This window comes from Lontra canadensis, unplaced genomic scaffold, assembly GCF_010015895.1.
Source record: "Lontra canadensis isolate GAN:19392208 unplaced genomic scaffold, GSC_riverotter_1.0 scaffold4, whole genome shotgun sequence".
NCBI lineage: Eukaryota > Metazoa > Chordata > Mammalia > Carnivora > Mustelidae > Lontra > Lontra canadensis.
Window position 1 is genome coordinate 51,198,428 of NW_022630998.1, and position 23,124 is coordinate 51,221,551.

General features: G+C 35.5%; 1 protein-coding gene across 3 annotated transcripts in view; it reads left to right on the forward strand.

Moving 5' to 3' along the window:
- MIER3 (MIER family member 3) overlaps positions 1–17,289 on the forward strand; it is a 164,229-nt gene extending 146,940 nt beyond the window's left edge. For all 3 annotated transcript variants that reach the window (XM_032850306.1, XM_032850298.1, XM_032850314.1), the window contains 10 exons: positions 951–1,085; positions 2,735–2,855; positions 3,828–3,913; positions 4,113–4,185; positions 6,383–6,534; positions 8,855–8,936; positions 10,362–10,456; positions 15,926–16,053; positions 16,137–16,279; positions 16,387–17,289. In XM_032850306.1, coding sequence (XP_032706197.1) covers positions 951–1,085; positions 2,735–2,855; positions 3,828–3,913; positions 4,113–4,185; positions 6,383–6,534; positions 8,855–8,936; positions 10,362–10,456; positions 15,926–16,053; positions 16,137–16,279; positions 16,387–16,844 — 1,473 coding nt within the window. In that variant the 3' untranslated portion in view covers positions 16,845–17,289. The remainder of the gene's footprint in view (positions 1–950; positions 1,086–2,734; positions 2,856–3,827; positions 3,914–4,112; positions 4,186–6,382; positions 6,535–8,854; positions 8,937–10,361; positions 10,457–15,925; positions 16,054–16,136; positions 16,280–16,386) is intronic.
- Positions 17,290–23,124: the final 5,835 nt, after the last annotated feature.

The window sequence follows — 23,124 nt, forward strand, 5'->3', positions numbered from 1 at the left end:
TATAGGCAAGCTTAATGAATTTCTTAATAGATGAGCATAAACATCTCTTAAAATGTTGAGCAGATTAATCTATAGATATATTTTTTTGTATTTATGTATTTGAATAATTATAAATAGTTGTGTACACTTTAGTATTTGAATTAAGATATTTTTGAAAAGGTGATACACCACTTATTTTCAGATGGATTAGTTGGGGGGAAAAGTGTACCAAAATGTGGCATAGCATAGGTATTCATAACACAGGAAGCATTGCAGCCAAAGTATGTACTTTTATCAAAGCATTGCTGCAAGTAAGTGAACTGGCATTGGGATTTGAACCCAGAACTAAGCCTCCGTTTTGTCACTTCTAACAAGGTGGTAATGATACTAACTTCATTAGGTGTTTATAAGAGAGAACCTTAAAACAGTTGTACAGAGTACAGATAAAGTGTTAGTAATATAAAAGGATAATTTTGAATAGTAATATATAAGTATTATTAGTATTAGTGATTGCTTAGCAGTGGTTGCCCTTCAGCTATCATCTAATTAACATGAAGAATAAACCAAGTGGTCAATTGTTAAGTCCAAGGAAACAAGCTGAATATTATATGAAGTTATTGATTGATTAATTGTGACTTCTTTCAAGGTAAATCTTTATACTAATGTGAATGCTTTAAAAAAAAAAGATCACTAAAGCAAATATTTGAGGAATTTTTTAAAGAGTAAAGTGCTGCTAGAAATAAGAATGAAGATATTAATCATTAGGTTTTTTGTTAATATATTAATAATACTCTAAGTGTTTGAGCCTGTTTTCTAGCAATAGTACAAAAAGAACAACTAAAATTTGGCTTTGATATGATACTGCTGTTTTTTTGAAAATGTGTTTTATGAACATTAATGGCATCACAGTTTATCTGTGCTTCTGTATTGTGACATCTACTGAGCTTATGTTTGTGTCCTGGCTTGAATAGGAAGGAAACATGCCTCTAGAAGATTTACTGGCATTCTATGGCTATGAACCTACAATTCCAGCAGTGGCAAATTCCAGTGCAAATAGCTCCCCAAGTGAACTTGCTGATGAACTACCAGACATGACACTAGACAAAGTGAGTACAGGCATTTAGTGAGTTGGGGGAAATTGGAGGGGGAGACAAACTATGAGAGACTGTGGACTCTGAGAAACAAACTGAGGGTCTTAGGGATGGTGGGGGGTGGGTGAGCCTGGTGGTGGGTATTATGGAGGGCATGTATTGCATAGAGCACTGGGTGTGGTGCATAAACAATGAATTTTTGGAACACTGAAAAAAAAAAATTTAAAAAAAAAGAAGAAAAATTCCAGATCCATTACCATTGGGTGTTTTTATTAGTTTCCCTTTAATTGAAAGCATTTTATATTTCTGAAATGTAAATTTCTTATTGACCCATTGCTCTTTATCATTATGGTGACCAATTTAAATATTGTTTGGCTTTGATTACACTGCTTTAAAAGTGTTAATGGCTTCTTAATACTTTGTATGTTTGAGTGTTCTCCCATAAAGTTTACCTTTCCTATGTTGACGTATTGTATCTAAACTTAGATTTTGCCCTGTTTTTGATCTTCTGAACTCTTGAATCCATTGATTAATAAATCCCCCAGAAGCCTTCAAACCAAGCTGGCTTAGATGTGGCATGGTTGGAGAGCAGTTCTGTTTTCTTGGGCTCTGTGAGTGGCAGCAGCCACAGCAGCCAAGGTCTTGTTGATATATCTGTAACATTGTTGGTTGCAGGGAAGGCATAGTCCCTCCTGAGGAAAGTTCATACAGCCACGGTCTCTGCTAACTTTCTATGGTCTCTGGAAAGCTTTCCTTGCCTTTCAGATCTCAGACAGGGAGAGGAATCCACATCTTGGAACCTCTTCCTGTGAGTTTTGTTGTTCCCCTTTTTCAGTCAAATGTGGTATTAATGTACCACACCTTAATGACTGTAGTCACCCAGGAAATATTGAGTGCCTACTATGTACCAGAACACAGATGACTATATCCTTAGATAAAAGTTAATTCAAACCTGTTGCTTTTAAAATTATATCACTAGTCAGAGTTTTTCATTGGTTAGATTTTTTTTTTAAATTATTAGAGAATAAGAGTTTGGAGAATTTTTTGGTTTTACTTATTTATATTGGTAGAAAGTAAGTTTAATTTTTACTCACATAGAAATAAGATGATTTTTGGGGTGCCTGGGTGGCTCAGTCATTAAGTGTCTGCCTTTGGCTCAGGTCATGATCCCGGGGTCCTGGGATCGAGCCCTGCACCAGGCTTCCTGCTTTGCAGGAAGCCTGCTTCTCCCTCCCCACTCCCCCTACTTGTGTTCCCTCTCTCGTTGTGTCTCTATCAAATAAATAAATAACATCTTAAGAAAAAAAAGATTATTTTTGTTGTAAATTCACTAAAAATTAGCCTGCAGGTTCAGATAAGCTTTCTGCTCCTCCATGAGTTAGGCAGATTGTTTAAGTCTATAATAATATAGTTAATAAATATTATATGTAGTTAAATACCAAGTGTTATTAAGTATTTATATACATGAAGTAAATTATAGGAGCATTTCAGATTTACTTTTCTCAAAACTAAGGGGCTTTCAACAAGTTTTTAATTGTATCATACATAATATATTTATAAATAATATGAAGTTGATGAAGTATAATTTCTTTTTTTAAATGAAAAAAAAATTTTTATGAGATGTAGTAATTTCTAACTCCAGCGCTGCATTCTTATTCTTATAGGAGGAAATAGCAAAAGACCTATTGTCAGGTGATGATGAGGAAACTCAGTCTTCTGCAGATGACCTCACACCATCTGTGACTTCCCATGAAACTTCCGATTTCTTCCCTAGGCCTTTACGATGTAAGAAACTCAGTTGTTACTGATTAATAGTAACACCGATGCTCTGGCTCAAGTATGTTTTACGGCATTCACTAGTTTGTCAGACATAAAACAACAAAAGAGTTCGTCAAAATATTCTAAGTGTTTTACTTAATGGAAATATAATTCTATTACAATCCAAATACGATTGTAACTTTTTATTGGGGTAGAGTTGAGCTAACATGTTGTTTTAAAACCTAAAACATTTGGTTAGTTTTGCAAAGCTATCTATTTTCTTTCCCAAGATTCATCTGTTGCTATGGTAACCGATCTTAGTTCTTCAAACATGAAATTTTATGGACATTTTTTGGACTTGTTTTAAAAGGCCCTTTACTCTCCTGGTTTTGAAAACCATCAGATGCTCAATAAGTATTTTTTATCTTTTTAGTGATTTATTTAATTCTTTTTTCTTCTTTTTAGTTCTTGGTGTTACCCCTTAATGTATATCAGTAATATTTAAAACGTCTTTGAGGTGAAAAAATTTCTTACCTACAGTCTTGCTTATTTTTTAGGTATTTTGATCATAGAAGAACTATTCACTTAACAAATAAATGCAAATACATGTACAGGTGTATGTGTGCAAAAACAGTTTTGGTGGACTTAATATGCACCTCTTTGTGTCCCATTCTGGGTTAGCATAAAAGAACTCTAGTGCTTTCTGTTTTTTTTTTTAAAGGTGAACATAGTGGTTTTTCTTTGCCTTCGGAAACTATTTGACAGTAGACCAAAAAAATCTTAAGGATACTATACACTTTCTTAGTATTTTCGGTGTCTTGTTTTGACTAGTGTTAAAATGTAAGTAGTACAATAAGTTGGGTATATTTGTGCTGATTTCATTCATTCAACAGATTTTTTATAAAATACCATGTGCCAGGGACATGTGCTGCAAAAACAGGCAGTAAAAACCTTTTTAAAATTTAATGTTTTTTTTTTTTGTTTTTTTTTTTTTTTTAGCAAATACTACATGTGATGGAGATAAGGAATCAGAAGTTGAAGATGTTGAAACAGACAGTGGTAACTCACCTGAAGATTTGAGGAAAGTAAGTTGAGTTACCATCATAATAACTTAGTGGATAGTTTGGACTAAAGTAGCTTTTAAAAACATTTCTGAAGTAACTTAAGATAATTTTGCTGTTGCGAGATGAAAGTTCTTTCAACTTGTAGTAACTCATTAATGAGTTGGAACTGGTTTTTCAGTGTATTTTTATAAGTTGTTTTTACTTCTGAATTTTCTTGTAGGAAATAATGATTGGTTTACAGTATCAGGCAGAGATTCCCCCTTACCTTGGAGAGTATGATGGTGATGAGAAAGGTAAGATTTTTGGTTTTGATTTTGATACTATTTGGTAGGCCAAGCTATCCCTAAATATGTTTGTTTATTTGATTATATATCAACCTAGGGAGTATACATCAATTTTTTGGGAAGATTTTATTTATTTATTAGAGAAGGAGAGAATGTGCAAGCAGGGGGAACTGCAGAGGGAGAGGGAGAAGCAGACTCCCCACCGAGACGGGAGGCCATTGTGGGGCTCAATCCCAGGATCATGACTGGAGCCAAAGGCAGATGCTTAACCAACTGAGCAACCGAGGTGCCCTCAGCCTTGGCAGTGTAAAGATAGATTTGGAATCAGTGAAAGTTTAGGCCTGACTCAGGAATAGTATATCAAAATTAACAGACTCAGAGAACCACTTCTGTCTCTATACAGTGCTTCTTAGCCCTACGGGTATGCTAAGGCACCAGGTAAAGTCATGGAATGCCTCTGCAGGTGAATCCCTTTGTCTTACATCCCACTCTAGTAGAAGTGGGTAGAATCTTATAACCTGAGATAATGAGCACATTAGAGATCAAATGCTCTTGCAAAGAAAACTCTTGATGGATAAAGACTCTAGAAGAAATTCTCCTGTACGAGCCCTGAAAGAGAAGGTGATAGAACACAATTCTGTTTCTTTTTTTGTACACCCCTACTTAAGTGTAATTGGTTTTTCTTCACATTTTCGGTAGATCCCAGTTATAGTTGGTTCTGAAAATATGGCGGAAAATAAAAATACAGGTACATTACCCTAGCTGAACTTGGGAAGCCTGGATATTTGACCGTGCACATTTGACTTTCCTTAAGGAGTCAGTTTGTCCATGTGACATCATGGGGCCAGAGCAGCACAGTGACACAACTCTTCCTGAGTTTTTCTTTTTCCCTTTGCTCTGTTAGGTCATCCTCCATTTAAAGGAAGGGAAGACGGGCTCCCCTAAGGTTATTAGCATTGGCAGCTTCAGCAACAACGTTTTTCTAAATTGCTCTCAAAATGCTGTTGTCTCAGGGAAGCAAAAACAGTAGTTGATCTTGAGATGGCCCAGCCTCTCCATTCCCCCACGCAAATGACACACACCCTTGAAGTCAAGAACATGCTCAGCCACTGTCAGTTCTTAGATTAAACGTAACGGAGGTAGTCATCTCTCAGTTGTACACATTCAGAAGGGAAGGTATACTTTCTCTATCCTTGGAGGGAATAAACCCAAACTGCTTTACCTATTTCAGTTTCGACAAAGAGGAAAGGAATGTACATCAAAAGTCAGTCTTACTGGTTCATAGGCATATTTTGTTTTTAACTTTCCTGCTCACCGGGAGCGATAATGCTTGCCTCACGTAGTTCTGAATATAAAGCACTTATCCTGGTCCATGGTACATAGTGAGCTGTCAGTAAATCATTTTATTAGCTATATTTAGTACTTAACATACCCTTGAAAAGTGCATTGCACTTGAAGCAATGGGATAAATATTTGTGCCATCTGTGTTACTTTATTGTGTGAAGTAGAAGCTTTAAGTATGGTGGCAATATGTGCATTAATAGAATATACACCTTGTTTTAGTGACATTCTGGTTATTAATAGATCAATCTCTTTAAGAGATTTTGGAAAGTTTAGTTCTCTTAGTTGTAATCGTTCTTTTCCATTTTTGATTGATGTGTATTCTCCTTTAAGTAAAATTCAGTCTTTGGGAGGAAATTAGTAAAGTAAAAAGCTACCTTTCTTAGGTATTTCATTTTTGGCAGATATTTTGGTTTTTATTTATTTTTGTTTGTTTTATTTGTTTGCAGTTTTTAACCTGTATTCACATCATAGAGGCATAGAGTTCAAGAAAAACTCTAGTGAGGCTATTACAGAATTTATACAGGTTATTTTTCCCCCCTCATTAGGAGAATATAAAACACCCTTCTGAGTTTTACATTAGATTTCACTAGGCATAGAATGCCTTCTGATTGGATAGTGAATCCTGTCAGTGAGAAAGCTACTTGCTCTAGGCATTGAAACACTCAGGCCTCAATAAAGTTAAAAAACATTTTTTTATACCTTTACCAATTAAAGAGTCACATTGTGAGACAATCAAATTGCTGCTGTCCTCAAAGTTAGTTGTGTGTAGTGTGTAACCTGTCAAAGAAGAGGAAGGACAATTAATATACATCTAGGAGTATGTTCACTATTTTTAATGTGTTAATGGAATGTTCTTTGTTAGTGTATGAAAATGAAGACCAGTTACTTTGGCGTCCTGGTGTGGTTTTGGAGAGCAAAGTTAAGGAGTACCTTGTTGAGACCTCATTAAGAACTGGAAATGAAAAAATAATGGATAGGATATCTGCAGGAACGCACACAAGGGACAATGAACAGGTATACTTCCACTTCTGTTGAAACAGCAGCTAGTTAATCTGTTCTTGGTTTTCTTTTCTTTTTCTTTCTTTCTTTTTTTTTTTTTTTTAAAGAAGGGGGACAGGGATGGAGGTCAGAGAATTTTAAGCAGGTGTCTCGCCCAGCCCGGAGCTGATGCGGGGCTCAATCTTACAAGCCTAATAAGATCATGACCTGAGGTGAAATCAGGAGTCAGATGCTTGACTGACTATGCCACCTTCTTGACTTTCTTATATATGATTCAAGTATTTCTTACATGTGAACTGGATATCTCTTTTCGCTATAGATTTTTAAAACTTGGAAAACACTGGTTAAGAAAAAGTCCCACGACCTAGTGATAACCACTCCGTAATGTTTCACATTTTCTCTTCTGGTCCTTTCTTCTGTGTGTATGTGTATATCTTAATTTGAATCACTTACTTTCCTTGCGATTGAGAATTCTTTATTATCTCTTCCTGATGACTGTATATTCTTCCATCCTGTAGCTATAATATAACTTATTTAAACATTCTCTATGGTTGGACCTTAGATTTTATAATAAAGGTATTTTTTGGATTATTCTTGAATTCTGTTCAGGAAATGTTGAAAAGTATTACCTATTAAGATTGTATAAATATGCTTTAGGAGCATTTGTTAAGCCCTGTGTACCTATAGTTGCAGGATACTCTTGATTGTATGTGGGATGGGACTGGGAGTATTGCCTAGTAAGGGTCTTTTTTTTTTTTTTTTTTTTTAATGCCCCTGGTATTGCCGTTTGACATCATTTTGCCCCTCTTGTGTACATTTCCCTCTGTATCTTTAGCCTCAATAATCCTAACTGAAATGAATATCCAGAGATAGTTGGACTCAGACTTGAATTTCCAAGTAACATACAGAAGTTGTTGTAGCTAAATTTCAGAGTAGCCTTGCAGCTGTCAAAAAGAAACCCCCTTGGGTTTTTGTATTGATAGTCTATTAAACTATAATTTAATTTTGGAAGAATTAATACCTTTAAAACACTAAACCTTCCAGTTCAAGAACATGGTCTGACTCTCCATTAATTTTACCTTTTTTTAATCACTCAAATGTTTGTGTTTGGGTATCCTATAGATCTAATTAACTTAATTTGACAATATCTTAAATATTTATGTGCATTTAATACTTTTGTTAATAGGAACGCTATTATAATTATATATTGTTAATATAGAGAAATAATCAGTTTTTTCAGAATGTATTTTTTCTCAAGTAAAACTAATTTTCAGTTTTTATCAGGCTTTCTAGTCTTAAAGTCATTATTGAATTATATATTGGTTCCTTCCTTAACCATTTATTATATCTCTTTTTCCTGTTAACTGTCTTAGCCATAACTGCTAACTGCATTAGCCATAACGCTCCTCTCAGAGACTTTTGGTAGTGATAGTGATTTGAGGCCTTCTTTTGATGGAAATTCATATATCTAAGGTTTTTACATTAAGAATAATAACCAGTGCTTGGTTTGATAGAGGCTGTCTTTATTATACTAAGGTAGTAACCATCTACTTATAATGGTTTTTATCTTTTATAAAATTAGAAATGGATACTGATTTATCAGATGCTTTTTTAGCAGCTGGATTGTTTTTTAATGATTATGTTCTGATTATTAACCTATTGCTGTATTAATAGATTTACTAATATTGAGCCCTCTTTGCCTTTCTTGGAAATTATTTGGGAAGGTGGATTATTACTTAACTTTCATTTAAGTTCTCTCTGCTGCTATTTCGTATATTTGTAATTCCAAACAGATTTAATGAGAAGAAATTCTAATTTTAAGAAAAATGACACCCTTCATAGTAGACCATGAGACCATTATAAACCCCAGTCACTCAAGGACCCATCCTTCTCTTCTCTTCTAGGTCTGCTGCTGTTCCCTCTTATTGCTCTAAAAGGCAGGGAGTAGGTGATGTCAAGAAATAAGACCATAATTCTAATTTTTCCGAACTAGAAAAGAATCATCTAACATAGGGAAATTGCCCAGCTCAGATGGCCTGGCAATTAAAAAAATAAATAATAAATGATACTGGCAGGTGACTTCTGAGGGGTAGAGTGAAAATGAATGAACTCCTGGGATACAAGAGTCCATTACCAGGATAGTTAAGTAGACTAAATGTTTGGGCAAACATACCCCTAAATGTCTTGCATTTAGATAGCATTTCAGGCAGTATTTGTTAGGACTCTTACTAGTCTCCCCCCGACCCCTTTTTTGGTGTCTATTTGTTTTAATGCTCTTAAGTGTGAATTTCTGGTAGTTTTTATTGGATAGGTTTTTTTTTTCTTTCTCTTGTAGGCATTATATGAACTTCTCAAGTGTGACCATAATATAAAGGAAGCAATTGAAAGGTACTGCTGCAATGGAAAGGCATCTCAAGGTAAGGAACGCTTGGGATCAAGAGAGGGAAGTGATAGGGCATGCTCATTTGGGGATTAGAATAAACAAAGTATTGTAAAGGATGGAGCAGTCCTATAACACTTTTGTAAGATCTCTGTTCATCTTCATAGCCAATAATTTTTTCCTTTTCTTGCCCTCTGTTTTTAGACGTACGAGAGATTGTTCAAATACAAATTAGTTACCCCCTGTCACTTCCATTTCTTGAAGAAATAGTTACAGAACAAAGCAGACCCCAGAGATGACAGTATATCCAAAGTAATTAAAAAGAATGATTTTATGATTTCATTGAAAACAAAAGTTGTTTTTTCTTTTTTTTAAAACCAAACAGGAAATGAAAAGGAGATTAAAGATAAAAAAGTGTATTATAATATATTCCATAGAATTTATTACAAAGAAGGTATTTTTAGTAATCATGTAATAAAATTTTTACAATACTTAGGCTTTGTTTTGTGTGTGTCAGGGAAAATGGTTACCTTTAATTTCAGTAGTTTTGTCACTATATAAATAATTGCATGCACCGTAGCTTTCATTAAGTAGATATAGAGTGAAAATAATACTCAGTAATATTATATAAATGATTAGGAAGAATAGAAAAGCTGAAAACAGTACATTTAAACTTGTAGGTTGAGATAGTCTGTAGAAATGTTTTCTTGTAGAAGTTGCTTTTTTGAGAAAATTATTTTTAAGCTTTCCTAATCTCAAAAACTAAATATTGTTTTTTTTCTTTAGTTCAAACTATGTTTTATCTTTATGGTGGACTACTCTTAGGGAGGACCTGGTCCCCAGTGTCTTCAAGTGAAGAACTTCAAGTTTCCTCTGCCCCAAACAGATTTGAGGTCACTCATATTAGCATCTTCTGAGCAGTTGTATGGGATTTAGTCTTTTGAGAGTATGGGCTGTTTCATATTCCCATTGGGTTTCCAGAGTGTAGCACTCTGCAAACTGACTTTAAATAAATGTGTATTGGTTACTTATGGCCTTTAATTAAAAGCACTATTGTTTTGATATAATAGCCAAAATAAGGCGCTTTTTTTCCCCATAAAGGAGATAACTTTTTTTAATTTGAAAAAATACATGCTCATTGTTTAAAAAAATTAAAAAAACAGCATAAATGATAGAAAAACATTATATTCTTATCTTCCCCTGTAGAGAAAAAGAACCCATTGTTTATATTTTGGCATTGTTGATTTTTAAATAAGATTTGTATTGTGGATACTTTTGGTAATCCTAACTGATATCTTCTGCATACAGAACTGTGTGTATGTGTACATGTGAGAGAGAGATTGAGAGAGAGAGGGATAGTTAGTTAATGGCCTTTTATAGGGGAAACATACTGAAAGTGTAAACTAGCAATTCATGTAAAAGAACTCTGAAGCCAATAAAGTTTCTCTCTAAATCTCTCTAGAAGGAATGACCGCATGGACGGAAGAAGAATGCCGGAGCTTTGAACATGCACTCATGCTTTTTGGAAAAGATTTTCATCTTATACAGAAGAATAAGGTAAGTTCGGCAAATTAGTATAGATCGGTTAGTATAGACAATGAATAAAAGCATGTAAGTTTTAAGTCACTTGGGTAGGGGAAAAAAAAAAGGAAGAGTTTGTTAATGCTTTCCTGCCATTAGCATTTCTTATGTTGCTCTACACATGACTGGGATTGGCTTTCACGCAGGGTGGCTGATAGAGGACTCACCTATCTTTTGACATACATAGTTGTTACACTCAAGGAGAATGGATTGACTATTTTCTACATAGTCTTACTCTTCTTCTGTTTGCCTTGACTTTGATTTCTTTCTAAGCTCTTCAGAAGTTTGTGGCCTCAAAAATGTTTCTCTTTAGCAGTCAGAACTGTAGTTGCTGAAAGAAGAAACATTGGTTAACTAAAACCAACTATAAATATTTTAATAACATCAAATGCTGGCAAGGATGTGGAGCAACAGGAACTCTCATTCATTGCTGATGGGAATGCAAAATAGTATGGCCCCTTTCAAAAAGACAGTTTGGCGGTTTCTTACAAAGCTAACCATAATCTTACCATATGATCCAGCAGTTACACTCATTAGTATTTACACAAAAGAGTTGAAAACTTATATCCACACAAAATGTTAATAGCACATTTAATCATAATGGTCAGAACTTGGAAACAAGTAAGATATCCTTTGAGGTGGATGGATAAATACATTGTGACACATCCAGACAATGGCATATTATTCAATTCAAAGGAATGAGCTATCAAGACACCAAAAAACCCTTGGGGAAACCTTTAAATGCATATTATTAAGTCAAAGAATCCAATCTGTAAAGGCTATATTACAGTATGATTTCAACTATATGACATTCTGGAAAAGGCAAAACTGGGGAGACAGTAAATCAGTGGTTACAAGATTTATCATAGAGGGAGTGATGAATAGACACAGTACAGAGGATTTTTAGGGTAGTGGAACTATTTTGTATGATACTCTAATGGTGGACATATGTCACCATATATTTGTCAGTAACTATATAATGTTTAGTACCTGAGTGAACCCTAATGTAAATGATGGACTTCGGGTAATAAAGATGTGCTGTTGTAGAGTCGTTAATTGTAACATGTACCACTGTGGTGGGAAATTGATAGTGGAGGAAGCTCTGTGTGTTTGGGAGTAGAAGATGGTTATGGTAACTCTGTACTTTCTGCTCATGTCAGCTGTGAACCTAAAACTGCTCTAAAAAATAAAGTCAATTTTTTAAAAAGTGTGTGTGCATGTGTATATCCCAGTAGTCTGGAATAATTAAGTTTCATTAAAGTATGGTTTATTTGTTATTATCGTTCTACATCCTAAAGGAACATAAGATTTGAAGTGGGTGGGTAGGTCAATATTTTACTCCTTTTTCTTTTCATTATAATAGACTTTATTTTTTAGAGCAGTTTTTGGTTTATAGAAAAATTGATCAGAAAGTACACAGGATTCCCATATGTCCCTTTATCCCCACAAACACAGCTTCCACTATTATTAATATCTTACATTAGTGTGATACATTTGTTACAATTAATGAACCAATATTGGTATATTATTATTAACTGAAGTCCATGGTTTACATACTGGTTCACTTTTTGTGTTATGTGGTTCTGATAGGTATGTAATGACTTGTGCCATTACATATATATTGATATCCACCATTATGTATCATACAGAATGGTTTCACTGTCCTAAAATCCCTTGTACTACAACCAATTCCAATCTATTCCTCTCTTCCTTCCTCCACTCCTACCCCAGCATCTGGCTTTTTACTCTCTCTATACTATACCATTTCAGAGTGTCATATGGTTGGAATCATATAGTATGTAGCCTTTTCAGATTGGCTTCTTTGACTTAGTAATATGCATTTAAGGGTTTCTTCATGTCTTGTCATGACTTGATAGTGCATTTCTTTTTATCACATTTCTTTTTATTCCATTGTATGGATATACCAGTTTATCCATTCACCTTGAAGCGCATCATGGTCCCATTCAAGTTTTGATAGTTATATGCTGCTATAAACATCTGGTGTGAAGGTTTTTGCATGTTACTTAAGTTTTCAACTGCTTTAGCTAAATGCTAGTGAGTGGGATTGCTGGATTCCATGGTAAGATTATGTTTGGTTAGAAACAGAAAATCTTTAAAATGTCTGCTAAAGTGGCTTTACCATTTTGTATTCCCACCAGCACTGAGAGTTCCTCTTGCTCCACATCCTTCCAGCATTTGATGTTGTCAGGGTTTTAGATATTGGCCATTATAATAGGTGTGTAATGTGTCTTGTTTTCATTTGCATTTCTCTGATGACATAAGATGTGGAGTATCTTCTCATTTGCTTATTTGCCATCTGTGTCTCTTCTTTGTGAGGTGTCTATTAAGGCCTTTAGCCCATTTTTTAATTGAGTGGTTTGTTGCTTTATTGTAAAGTTTTAAGTGCTTCTTTTAGATATTTTGGATAATAGTCCTTTTTTTTTTTTTAAAGATTTTATTTATTTATTTGACACACAGAGAGAGGATCACAAGTAGGCAGAGAGGCAGGCAGAGAGAGGGGGAAGCAGGCTTCTGCCAAGCAGAGAGCCCGATGTGGGGCTCGATCCCAGGACCCTGAGATCATGACCTGAGCCGACGGCAGAGGCTTTAACCCACTGAGCCACCCAGGTGCCCCTGGATAATAGTCCTTTATCATATATGTATTTTGCAATTATTTTTTCCCTGTATATGGCTGTCTTTTTCATTCTCCTAACAGTGTCTTTTGCAAATAGAAGGTTTTAATTTTAGTGAATTTCAACTAATCAGATTCTCTTTTACAGATCATGCTTTTAGTATTACATCTAAAAACTCATTGTTATCCTGAAGGTCATCTAGCTTTTATGTTATCTTCTAGGAGCTTTATAGTTTAGTGTTTCACATTTATGTCTGTATTCCATTTTTAGTTTATTTTTGTGAAAATTGTTAAGATCTGTGTCTAGTTTCTTTCTTATCTTTTCTTTCTTTCCCTCTCTTTCTTTCTTTCTTTCTTTCTTTCTTTCTTTCTTTCTTTCATGTTGTTTTGTTTTGTTTTTACATGTGGATGTCCAGTTGTTCTAACACCATTTGCTTAGAAGACTATCCTTCATTGCATCACCTTTACTCTTTGTTAAAGTTAGTTGACTGTATTTCTTTGGGTCTATTTCTGGGCTCTCCATTCTCTTGTGTTAATTTGTATCCCCCCCCAACCCCCAGTAGCACACTGTCTTGATTACTGTAACTTTATAGTAGTAAGTCTTGAAGTTGGGTAGTGTCATTCCCCAACTTTGTTTTTCCCTTTCAATATTGTGTTGGCCACTCTGGTTTGTTGTTTGTTTGTTGTTGTTGTTGTTGTTGTTGTTGTTGTTTTGCCTTTCCACATAAACTTTAGAGTTAGTTTGTCAGTATTTACTCAGTTACTTGCTGGGGTTTGGTTGGGATTGTCCAGAATCTATAGGTCAAGTTGGGAAGAACTGACATCTTAACAATCATGAGTCTTCCTACCCATGGATGTGGAATATCTTTCCATTTAATTAGATCTCTGATTTCTTTAATCATGGTTTTATAGTTTTCCTCACATATCTTGCATGCAGTTTGTTAGATGTATACCTAAACTATTTCATTTTTGGGGTGCTAATGTAAATGCTATTGTATTTTTAAATTTCACATATTGGTTGTTTATTGTTGGTATATCGGCAAGCAGTTGATTTTTGGATATTAACCTTATATTCTGCATCCTAGCTACAATCATTTATTAGTTCCATGAGTGTTTTGCTGATTCTTTGGAATTTTCTATGTGAACAGTTATGTCATCTGTGAACAGAGACAGTTTTATTTCTTCCTTCTCAGCTCATATACCTTTTATTCTTTTCTTGTCTTACTGCATTTGCTAGACCTTCTAGTACGATGTTGAATAGTTGAGAGCCTTTTTGTATGTATGAAAACCTAATGTTTTCTTTAAGATGAGATGAAGTACTTAATTTACTGAGTAGATAAAACGTTTTTCAAGGGGGCGCCTAGGTGGCTCAGTGGGTTAAGCCGCTGCCTTCGGCTCAGGTCATGATCCCAGGGTCCTGGAATTGAGCCCTGCATTGGCCTCTCTGCTCAGCAGAGAGCCTGCTTCCTCCTCGCTCTCTGCCTGCCTCTCTGCCTACTTGTGATCTCTGTCAAATAAATAAATAAAATCTTAAATTTTTTTTTCAAGAAGTCTTGGTTGTTTAAGTCAAAATAAAACACAAGTTTTTCAATGACTAGTGAAATCTGTCCATTCATTCCATAAATAATTAAGTTCTGTCATTTACCAGGCATTTTAATTGCTAGAGATACATCAGTGAGTAAGACAGGAAAGGTCTCTGTCCCCAGAAAGCCTATGTTCACCACAGAAACTTAAAGTGAATGATGTTTATTGAAATATGTACTTTATTTCTTCGCTTAAAAAGCTTGTTCCTTATGTTATGAACTTATTATATCATGCTCACTAATCAGGATAGAGACTCTGAAACTTCTTCATTTGATGCTGGTTAGGTAATAGAGAAAGTGCTTATTAGATAAGGATACAGAATTTTGTCTGTATGCCTGAACTCATACCTGTAGCTGTATATAGTTTGACCAGCCCCAGTCTGGATGTGGGGCCAAGTTGGCAAGGCTCATTTTTTTTTTATTGTTGTTGTTGTTGTTTTTACCAAACTCTGTTGGAGCTATGAACTAAACCCATGTTGAAGGAAAACACCCTGCCGTTAGCTAGCAGATCATCTTAAATCGCAGATGCAGTTGAGTGCTACTCCCTTTCCTAAGGGTTCTGTGTCTCTTTTGCATTATGGAACCCTTTGATAATCTGATGATGCTACAGCTCTTCTCCCTAGAAAAGTACAGCTGCATATTATTTTGGAATTTAATGGATGCCAGTGAATATCATTCATGGCTCCTTAGGGTTAGGAAGGACTGTTGGCTTCAAGGTTGCCATTGTTTTAAGATTTTAAGGAAACGTGTAAGATCATTCCTGGATACACATTTATTTTATAAATGAAAACATTCTGATTTAAATAACAAACTTTGAGCTTTTGAAGGTATCCTTATTATTAAATAGTTTAAATGTAACAACATTTTACTAGTAAAATGTTCAGAATTTATAATAGGGAGGATAGAAAATAAGACCCATAGATTGAAGTTACAGTGTTGTAAAAAAAAAAAAAAAACCACACACACACAAAACCACAGCATGGTGGGGCATCTGGGTGAATCGGGTCATGATCCAAGGGTCCTGGAATCAAGCCCAGGTTGGGCTCTCTGCTCAATGGCTCTCTGCTCTCTTCTTCTCCGGCTACCTCTGTTCTCCCCCTGCTTGTGCAGCTGCAGCAGTGCTCTCTTTGTCTGTCAAATAAATAAATAAACTCTTTAAAAAAAGATGTTACTGAAAAATGGGTTGGGTCTATTGGTTTCTATTTAAAAATTTTAACTTTTTTTTGTTAGGTGAGAACTAGAACAGTTGCTGAATGTGTAGCATTCTACTATATGTGGAAGAAATCTGAACGTTATGATTACTTCGCTCAACAGACAAGATTTGGAAAGAAGCGATATAACCATCACCCTGGAGTTACGTAAGTACTATGCGGTTGGTTTTAGAGACTTCTGTTTTTAACTGTGATAGGCAGTCTTGAAGTTACTGGGTTATGTTTTTCAGGGACTATATGGATCGTTTGGTAGATGAAACAGAAGCTCTGGGTTCGACAGTAAATTCTTCAGCCTTAACTTCTAATCGACCTGAGCCTCCTCCTGATCAACAACTGAACATTCTCAACTCTTTCACTGCCAGTGACTTGACAGGTAAAATGGCATCTTTTTGTGTTCGTTAGCTTAGCGCAAAATTGGGTCATCCTTGTTTCAGGACATGGGACCACTTACTTAAACCATTTTCCATTTTTTTTTTTTAGCCCTGACCAACAGTGTGGCAACGGTCTGCAACCCTACGGATGTGAATTGTTTGGATGATAGCTTTCCTCCACTGGGCAACACACCCCGTGGACAAGTCAATCATGTGCCTGTCGTAACGGAGGAGTTACTCACCCTGCCAAGCAATGGGGAAAGTGATTGTTTTAATTTATTTGAGACTGGATTTTATCACTCGGAGCTAAACCCCATGAACATGTGCAGTGAAGAGTCAGAAAGACCAGCAAAGAGATTGAAAATGGGCATTGCTGTTCCTGAATCCTTTATGAATGAGGTTTCTGTAAATAATTTGGGTGTGGACTTTGAAAATCACACACATCACATCACCAGTGCCAAAATGGCCGTCTCCGTGGCTGACTTTGGCAGTCTGTCTGCCAGTGAGACCAATGGTTTCATCAGTGCCCATGCTCTGCATCAGCATGCCGCCCTTCACTCTGAGTGACAGGAGTGAGGGGCCCAGAAACAGTGGGTGTGCAGTACCAGTAAACTTGAGGAAAGGATCAGGTTTGCTTAGTCTTTCACTGGAAGTTTGAACCTTTTTCAGTATGACATCAGTGATGTCAGTATGTATAGAACTATATCTTGATTTATCAAGAGTATTTTCATTTTTCAATCCATAAATGTGGAAATAAACTATGATCAGCAGAGTTGGGAACTAAGATTGAACTCTGTGGTGCAGCTTTAAGCTCTGCTTATCTCTTCCTCATCCCCCAGTACCTCTTCTCCACTCCCTTCTTTTTCTATTCTTTTCAGTTCCCCACTGCCCTCACTCCCAGTTTTAAAACCTGTAGACAGAGGCCACCAGCTCAAAACCAGCACAGATGTTCTGAACTGAATGGAGTGGCTTCTTTTCATGTAAATTCCTTTTGCCATAATGGATGCAGTGGAATAACAATGTTTACAGGTACCGATCCCAATCCCTGCTCAATGTAGCATTTTTTGGTTTTATTTTCTTAATTAAATAAAAGCAGGGGTAGGTTTCTTTAAACTGCACAAACATGCAAGGATTTTTTTAAAATGGAAACTTCTCTCATGTTTTTCAACTAGAGCACTTCAGTTTACAAAACAGCAAGTCCATCTTTATGGAAGCCAGCACGAGGAACTGCGTGCAAATTATGAAGACGCTTGCTTGGATCCTGTTTCAAAATTCTAGACCAGGGCTACCTTACACAGAATCAGTCATTTTACTGTGGGAAGAGTTCTGTGTACCTCCATTTATTGGCTAAAAATTTGGCATTTAAAGATGTGGTATTCAGATGGGGTTTTGTCCACCATTGTCAAGATTATAATTGTAAAAATCTTACTGGTCATTGATAATTAGTTTATCCTGAGGCAACTGAATTGCAGGACACAGTCTACAAAGTCTAGGATGTTGCCACTCAATGGTTTACGTTTTGGGACACTTGTTTGTAGCACTGCAGTTCAAAGTGTTAATATTTAGGAGGGACTTCTAGATTTTACACTTAATGCAGTATAACCTTGAAGTATATTTAAACTTTTTTGTTTAGCTTGAACAGTTGGTGAGAAAAATGTGAGTTTCTATCTGCAATAGCATGGTACTTTACCACTTTAAGTTTCAAAAGTGATAGACGTTCAGATGCATCTCAGACTGTTTTATTTTTATTGCAGACATTGTGAATGAGAAGCCATTGTCCTAAACTTTGGCCATTTTTGCTCTATAGATATGCATCTCTAAGTTAAAAGGTGAATTCAAACAATGTGTATGTTATACAGTATTAGGGTGTAATAAGCTTTGCTTTTATAGTTCAGTTAAGACAATTTTGCGCCTTTTTTTTTTTTTTTTTTTTTGCGCACCGTCTTAATTTCCAAATTCTACTAGTTGTCTTGCTTTGCAAAAACCTGAAATGTTTGGCTGCATTACTCATTATTTGTAAGAGTAAGTCGCTTCAAGGTTGTGCTGAGGAGTAGATAGGTTGTAGTGACCTTAGTAGTGATGGAAAGGGAGGGTATTTATTATACAAACTGTGAACTGCAATGACATCCTTAGTTTTGGATGATGTGTATTCTTATATTTCTTTGCAGCATTTTAATGAAGATTGCTTTGAAGTGTTTACGCAGTAGCATATTTACTATAAAATTTAGTTTAGCACAGTGGACAAAAGTAGTTAAATTAATAACTTAAAATCAGTCTCTAATTTATACATCTAAAGTCTAGCATTCCTGTATGCACACAGTAAATAATGGGTAGCCTGGGCTCTGTGTTGCTTTCAGATATTTTTATCCAAGTTATCAGCTTCTTATTGCTGTGGTGTTGTGCTAAACTTTGAACCTTATTTCTTCTGTTGAAAATCAGTATACCTTTTATAATTTAATAAGATACTGGCCATAATCTTCCATTGTTTTAACTTTGATTTTTACTCTGGGTTTACAGTGGCTGGTTTGTATAAAGTAATTTACACAAAGATGACTGAATGCTAATACCAGTTGCACTTAAATGAACATGCCCATTCTCAGTAGCTGATGCAGTAACATATTCAGTTTATCTATGCATTGCTGGGATCTTGATATAAGATGGAAACAGTGTTTCTTATCTAAAGTTTTGATTATCAGCAAGTTGAATGGACACTTTAGTTATTTAAATAAAGATTTTTGACCAAAATCCAGTAAATGATATGAGAGAAAAATAAATTCCAGCTAGTTTAATAGATTTTTAAATGTCAACCTGATTTTAGCCTCTTAGAGAGCGCTAACTAGCTGGTAACGTTTACTTTTAATTCCTTGTTAAAATGAGGCAATAATTTGCAAGATTTTTGTATATATATATGTAAATTCTTCATATCTTTTTAGATCTAATTCAATATTTTCTGACTGCTTCCGCCATGTATAATACCATTTTTGTGCATGCTTGATGTGACATTCATAAATTGTACCACTATGACTTTATCCATGTAAAATAGCTATTTATTGAATTTTCTTTTGAACGCTGGGTTTACTGTTTTTTCTCCCCCTCCAGTTAAGCATTTTAACAGAGAATTTGTTACCGTTTATTAGAAGAATTGCATTTGAGAGCATGAAAATTACTGATTTGCGATTTTATGAAGAAACAATAATGCCTTTATTATCAAGTGTTAAGCACAATTCTTATAACAAACTGTGATAAATTCTTTTTTTCCTTTTGCCACATTATTTTCTTATGAACAAACCAAAAATCCATGGTGAGCTGTTGCATTGTTGGCTGATGTATCTTTTATGTACAGGGAATTTGAAGAGGACCTGGATTCATTTAGAAGTGTAACTGGTGCTGTGATTATAGCAATACTTTAATTTTGTTAGTCGTACTTCATCTTTTCCATGCTAGCTTTTTAAGTGTTTAGTTTTCCTCTTGTCATGGTCAACTGCTGAATTTACTTGAAGGATGTAGAATACTGTTTAAACAATACTAAAGTGTGTACAATTAGGTCAAAGAATTGTGCAATTGTTTCCTTTTTAATTTTTAAAATTGAGGGTCATAAATATTTGAGAACTTCAGATCTAATAGAGCATAGTGATACTATTTAATTTAACCAAAGTCTCTAGTGAGTATTTCAACTTTGAATGTAAACTAATGAATAAACCTGACCACCAAGGAGATTGTTTGCCCAGAGTTTCAAAGCACATTGTCTACAAATGGAAATTGAAATAATTTATAAAAATATTGACATTACTATGTTTTTTAAAAAGTTCTTAATTTTTTCACTAAAAGGAGGAAACTATTAGTTTTATTGTTAGGTAGATATTAAAATTCCTCTTAGATGACCAGTGATTCCAATTGTCCCAGTTTGAAATAAGTACCCTGTGAGTATGAGATTAATTAGTGACAATCACAACAAGTTTTAGTAACAGATGTTCAAGAGGAAGTTGCTATTGTTGCATTGATTTTAATATTTGTACATAAACACTGATTTTTTTGAGCATTATTTTGTATTTGTTGTACTTTAATACCTGGTGTACAGTTCCAGAAATAAAAATCTGGAAATCTTTTTTTTTTTCTTGGTTCGTGTGAGTATTTGCTGCAATTAGATACTTGTTTAATAAATCTTAAGCTATAACACATGGGTGGAAACTTAACCACTTTTCAGCTGGGATTTTGCTGTTGTAAATAAGTATGTGACAAAGTTAGTAGATAAAATAAGTTTTCTTTAAATCCTCTATAACAGATTTTCATTTATACTAAACCAGCCGTCCCAAAGTGAGGCTTATTACACTTTTAGTTTAATTCAGGAGATATTTACTGAATGTTGTGTTTCAAACACTCTTCTAGGTAACTTTGTCTTTTAGGAAGACATGGTATCTGAAATTTGATCGGATGTTGTTACTTGACAATATATTTATGGTAAACTCGTCTTTATAGTTTAGTAGACTCTAGAAATATTTTTTTTTAAGATTTTTTTTTATTTATTTGACAGAGATCACAAGTATGCAGAGAGGTAGGCAGAGAGAGAGGGGAAAGCAGGCTCCCTGTCGAGCAGAGAGCCCGATGTGGGACTCGATCCCAGGATCTCGGGATCACGACCCGAGCCGAAGGCAGAGGCCTTAACCCACTGAGCCACCCAGACGCCCCTAGAAATATTTTAAACCTTCATCTTTTCAAGCCGATGATCTCGTCTTAGTCTAATTTCACAAGTTTGTCCCCATATTTCATTTGCTCTGAGTGGAGCTTTATGTAATCCATTCTTTTTTTTTTTTTAAGATTTATTAGAGAGTTGGGGGGGTCAGAGGAAAAGGGAGAGAGAATCTAGTCCATTCTTAATATGCAGTGATCAGATTGCACACAAGGTTCAAATTTTGTACAAGGACACGAAGAGGATAAAATGAAAGCACATACTCTTGACTCTTTTTGCTTTGATTACTTGTCTAAAACCGCATTCCTCCAAGCACAGACACCACAGAAACTTAAATGTGCAGGCCTCTGGGGGGAACACATATACAGAAGTGCCTTCAGGTGGGGACGAACACCAGTGTTTCGAATCCTGCCCAGAGCAGCTGCATACCATGTGAGAGCTACAGAGTACTTCATTCAGGCTTTTAAGGGGAGGGAGGAGAGTCTTGGAGCAGAATTTCTCGTGACTTGTAGACCTTATCCTTGTTGGCCATGATTTCCATCAATGATAGGCATTGAGCTTGCTGCTTCTCTGCCTTCTCAAAGAATCTGTAAGTTGGATATTTCATTATATACACTTTGTCTTCATCCCTAGGACAGGACTATTTACCATTTCCCATCTAGTAAGTGTTTTCTAACCCTTTTTCTCTCTTTCTGTGTCTTTGGGGATTCTCTGACAAAGCTGGGCACAGGGACACTGAATTTGTGATTTTAGACCAGGAGTGCTCATGTGTTCCTAGGTTTAATACACTAGTTGACATGCACTTTAGAGAGAGACACAGCTGTTGGGTAACTCGGTTTTGATGAGGCAGTTATACGGAGGTAAAGCCTCTATTTCCATGAAATTGTTTCATGGAACTCATGAAATGTTAGAACTCATAAAAGCATTTCAGAATTATGTCAGAAATGAAACCAGCCATTTATAAGTCTAAACAATTATTTCAGTAAGAAAAATAGATGTTTCTGTTTTAAAATGCCTGTTACATTAAAAATTTTTTTTTCATTCCTCCAGTGCAGACCAAATTATTATATGAGGCAAGCTTTATACTCTACCATGAGCACTTTATGAGCAGAAACCATATTTTATTCTTTGACTACCCCAGAGCCCTTCATGTAGTAGACATTTCCTAAAAGCTTGATGACATCATCTACCCTTCAGCTAATGGTGACTTTGCCCCTAGCTTTAAAAGAAAAAAACTTAAGACAAAAGCTAAAAGAACAGAATAAAGAAAAGCCCAGATTGAGCAATTGACATTTTATCATATTTGATCTTTTTCTATATAACATACCTTTCTTTTCCTCCTGAAGTAGTTTTAAATTTACATTGCAAGAGTTCACTCCTAAATACTTTAGCCCACCAGATACGTCCACAGGAGTTAGTATTTCTTTCTTTTTTTAAGATTTTATTTATTTATTTGACAGAGAGTACAAGTAGACAGTGTGGCAGGCAGAAGGAGAGGGCAAACCAAGCTCCCCACGGAGCAGGGAGCCCAATGTGGGGTTTGATCCCAGGACCCTGGGGTCATGACCTGAGCCAAAGGCAGCTGCTCAACTGACTGAGCCACCCAGGAGCCCCAGGAGTTAGTATTTCTGTATTTTACTTAAGGGTCTGTGTAACAGGATCTTCTTTGGTCAAGTGGTCAAGTAGATTGGCTTTTTTTTTTTTTTTTTTTTTTTAAGTAAAATTAGTCTCCCTGTTTTCCCAGCATCTTGGTGACACAAATAAAGGACAAATGAGGCTGAGAAAAGGAATCAGATGCTGTCACAAATATACATTTACTATCTACACAAGATAAATCTAAGAGAAAAAGAAGGAAAGCGTAATGGGAATTTTCAGGGCTGGCAGCTGGGGACTGTAACTTTCAGTAGGCTGGTTGGGCAAGGTGACTCTCTGAGGGAAGACCTTTGCAGGCACAGAAAACTAGAAGTCTGAAGTGCAAGTGTGCCCAGCAAGTTTCAGGAGTGGTGAGGAGACAGATGCGCCTAGGGTAGAATGAGCAGATGAGGTAAGAGGTATTGAGTGGCTATGTCATATATGTGAAGCACTTGGGCATTTCTTCACTATATGAGGAGTAATCAAAGAGTTCTGAGCAGAGGCCGGTCAAGGTGGGAGTTATATTTA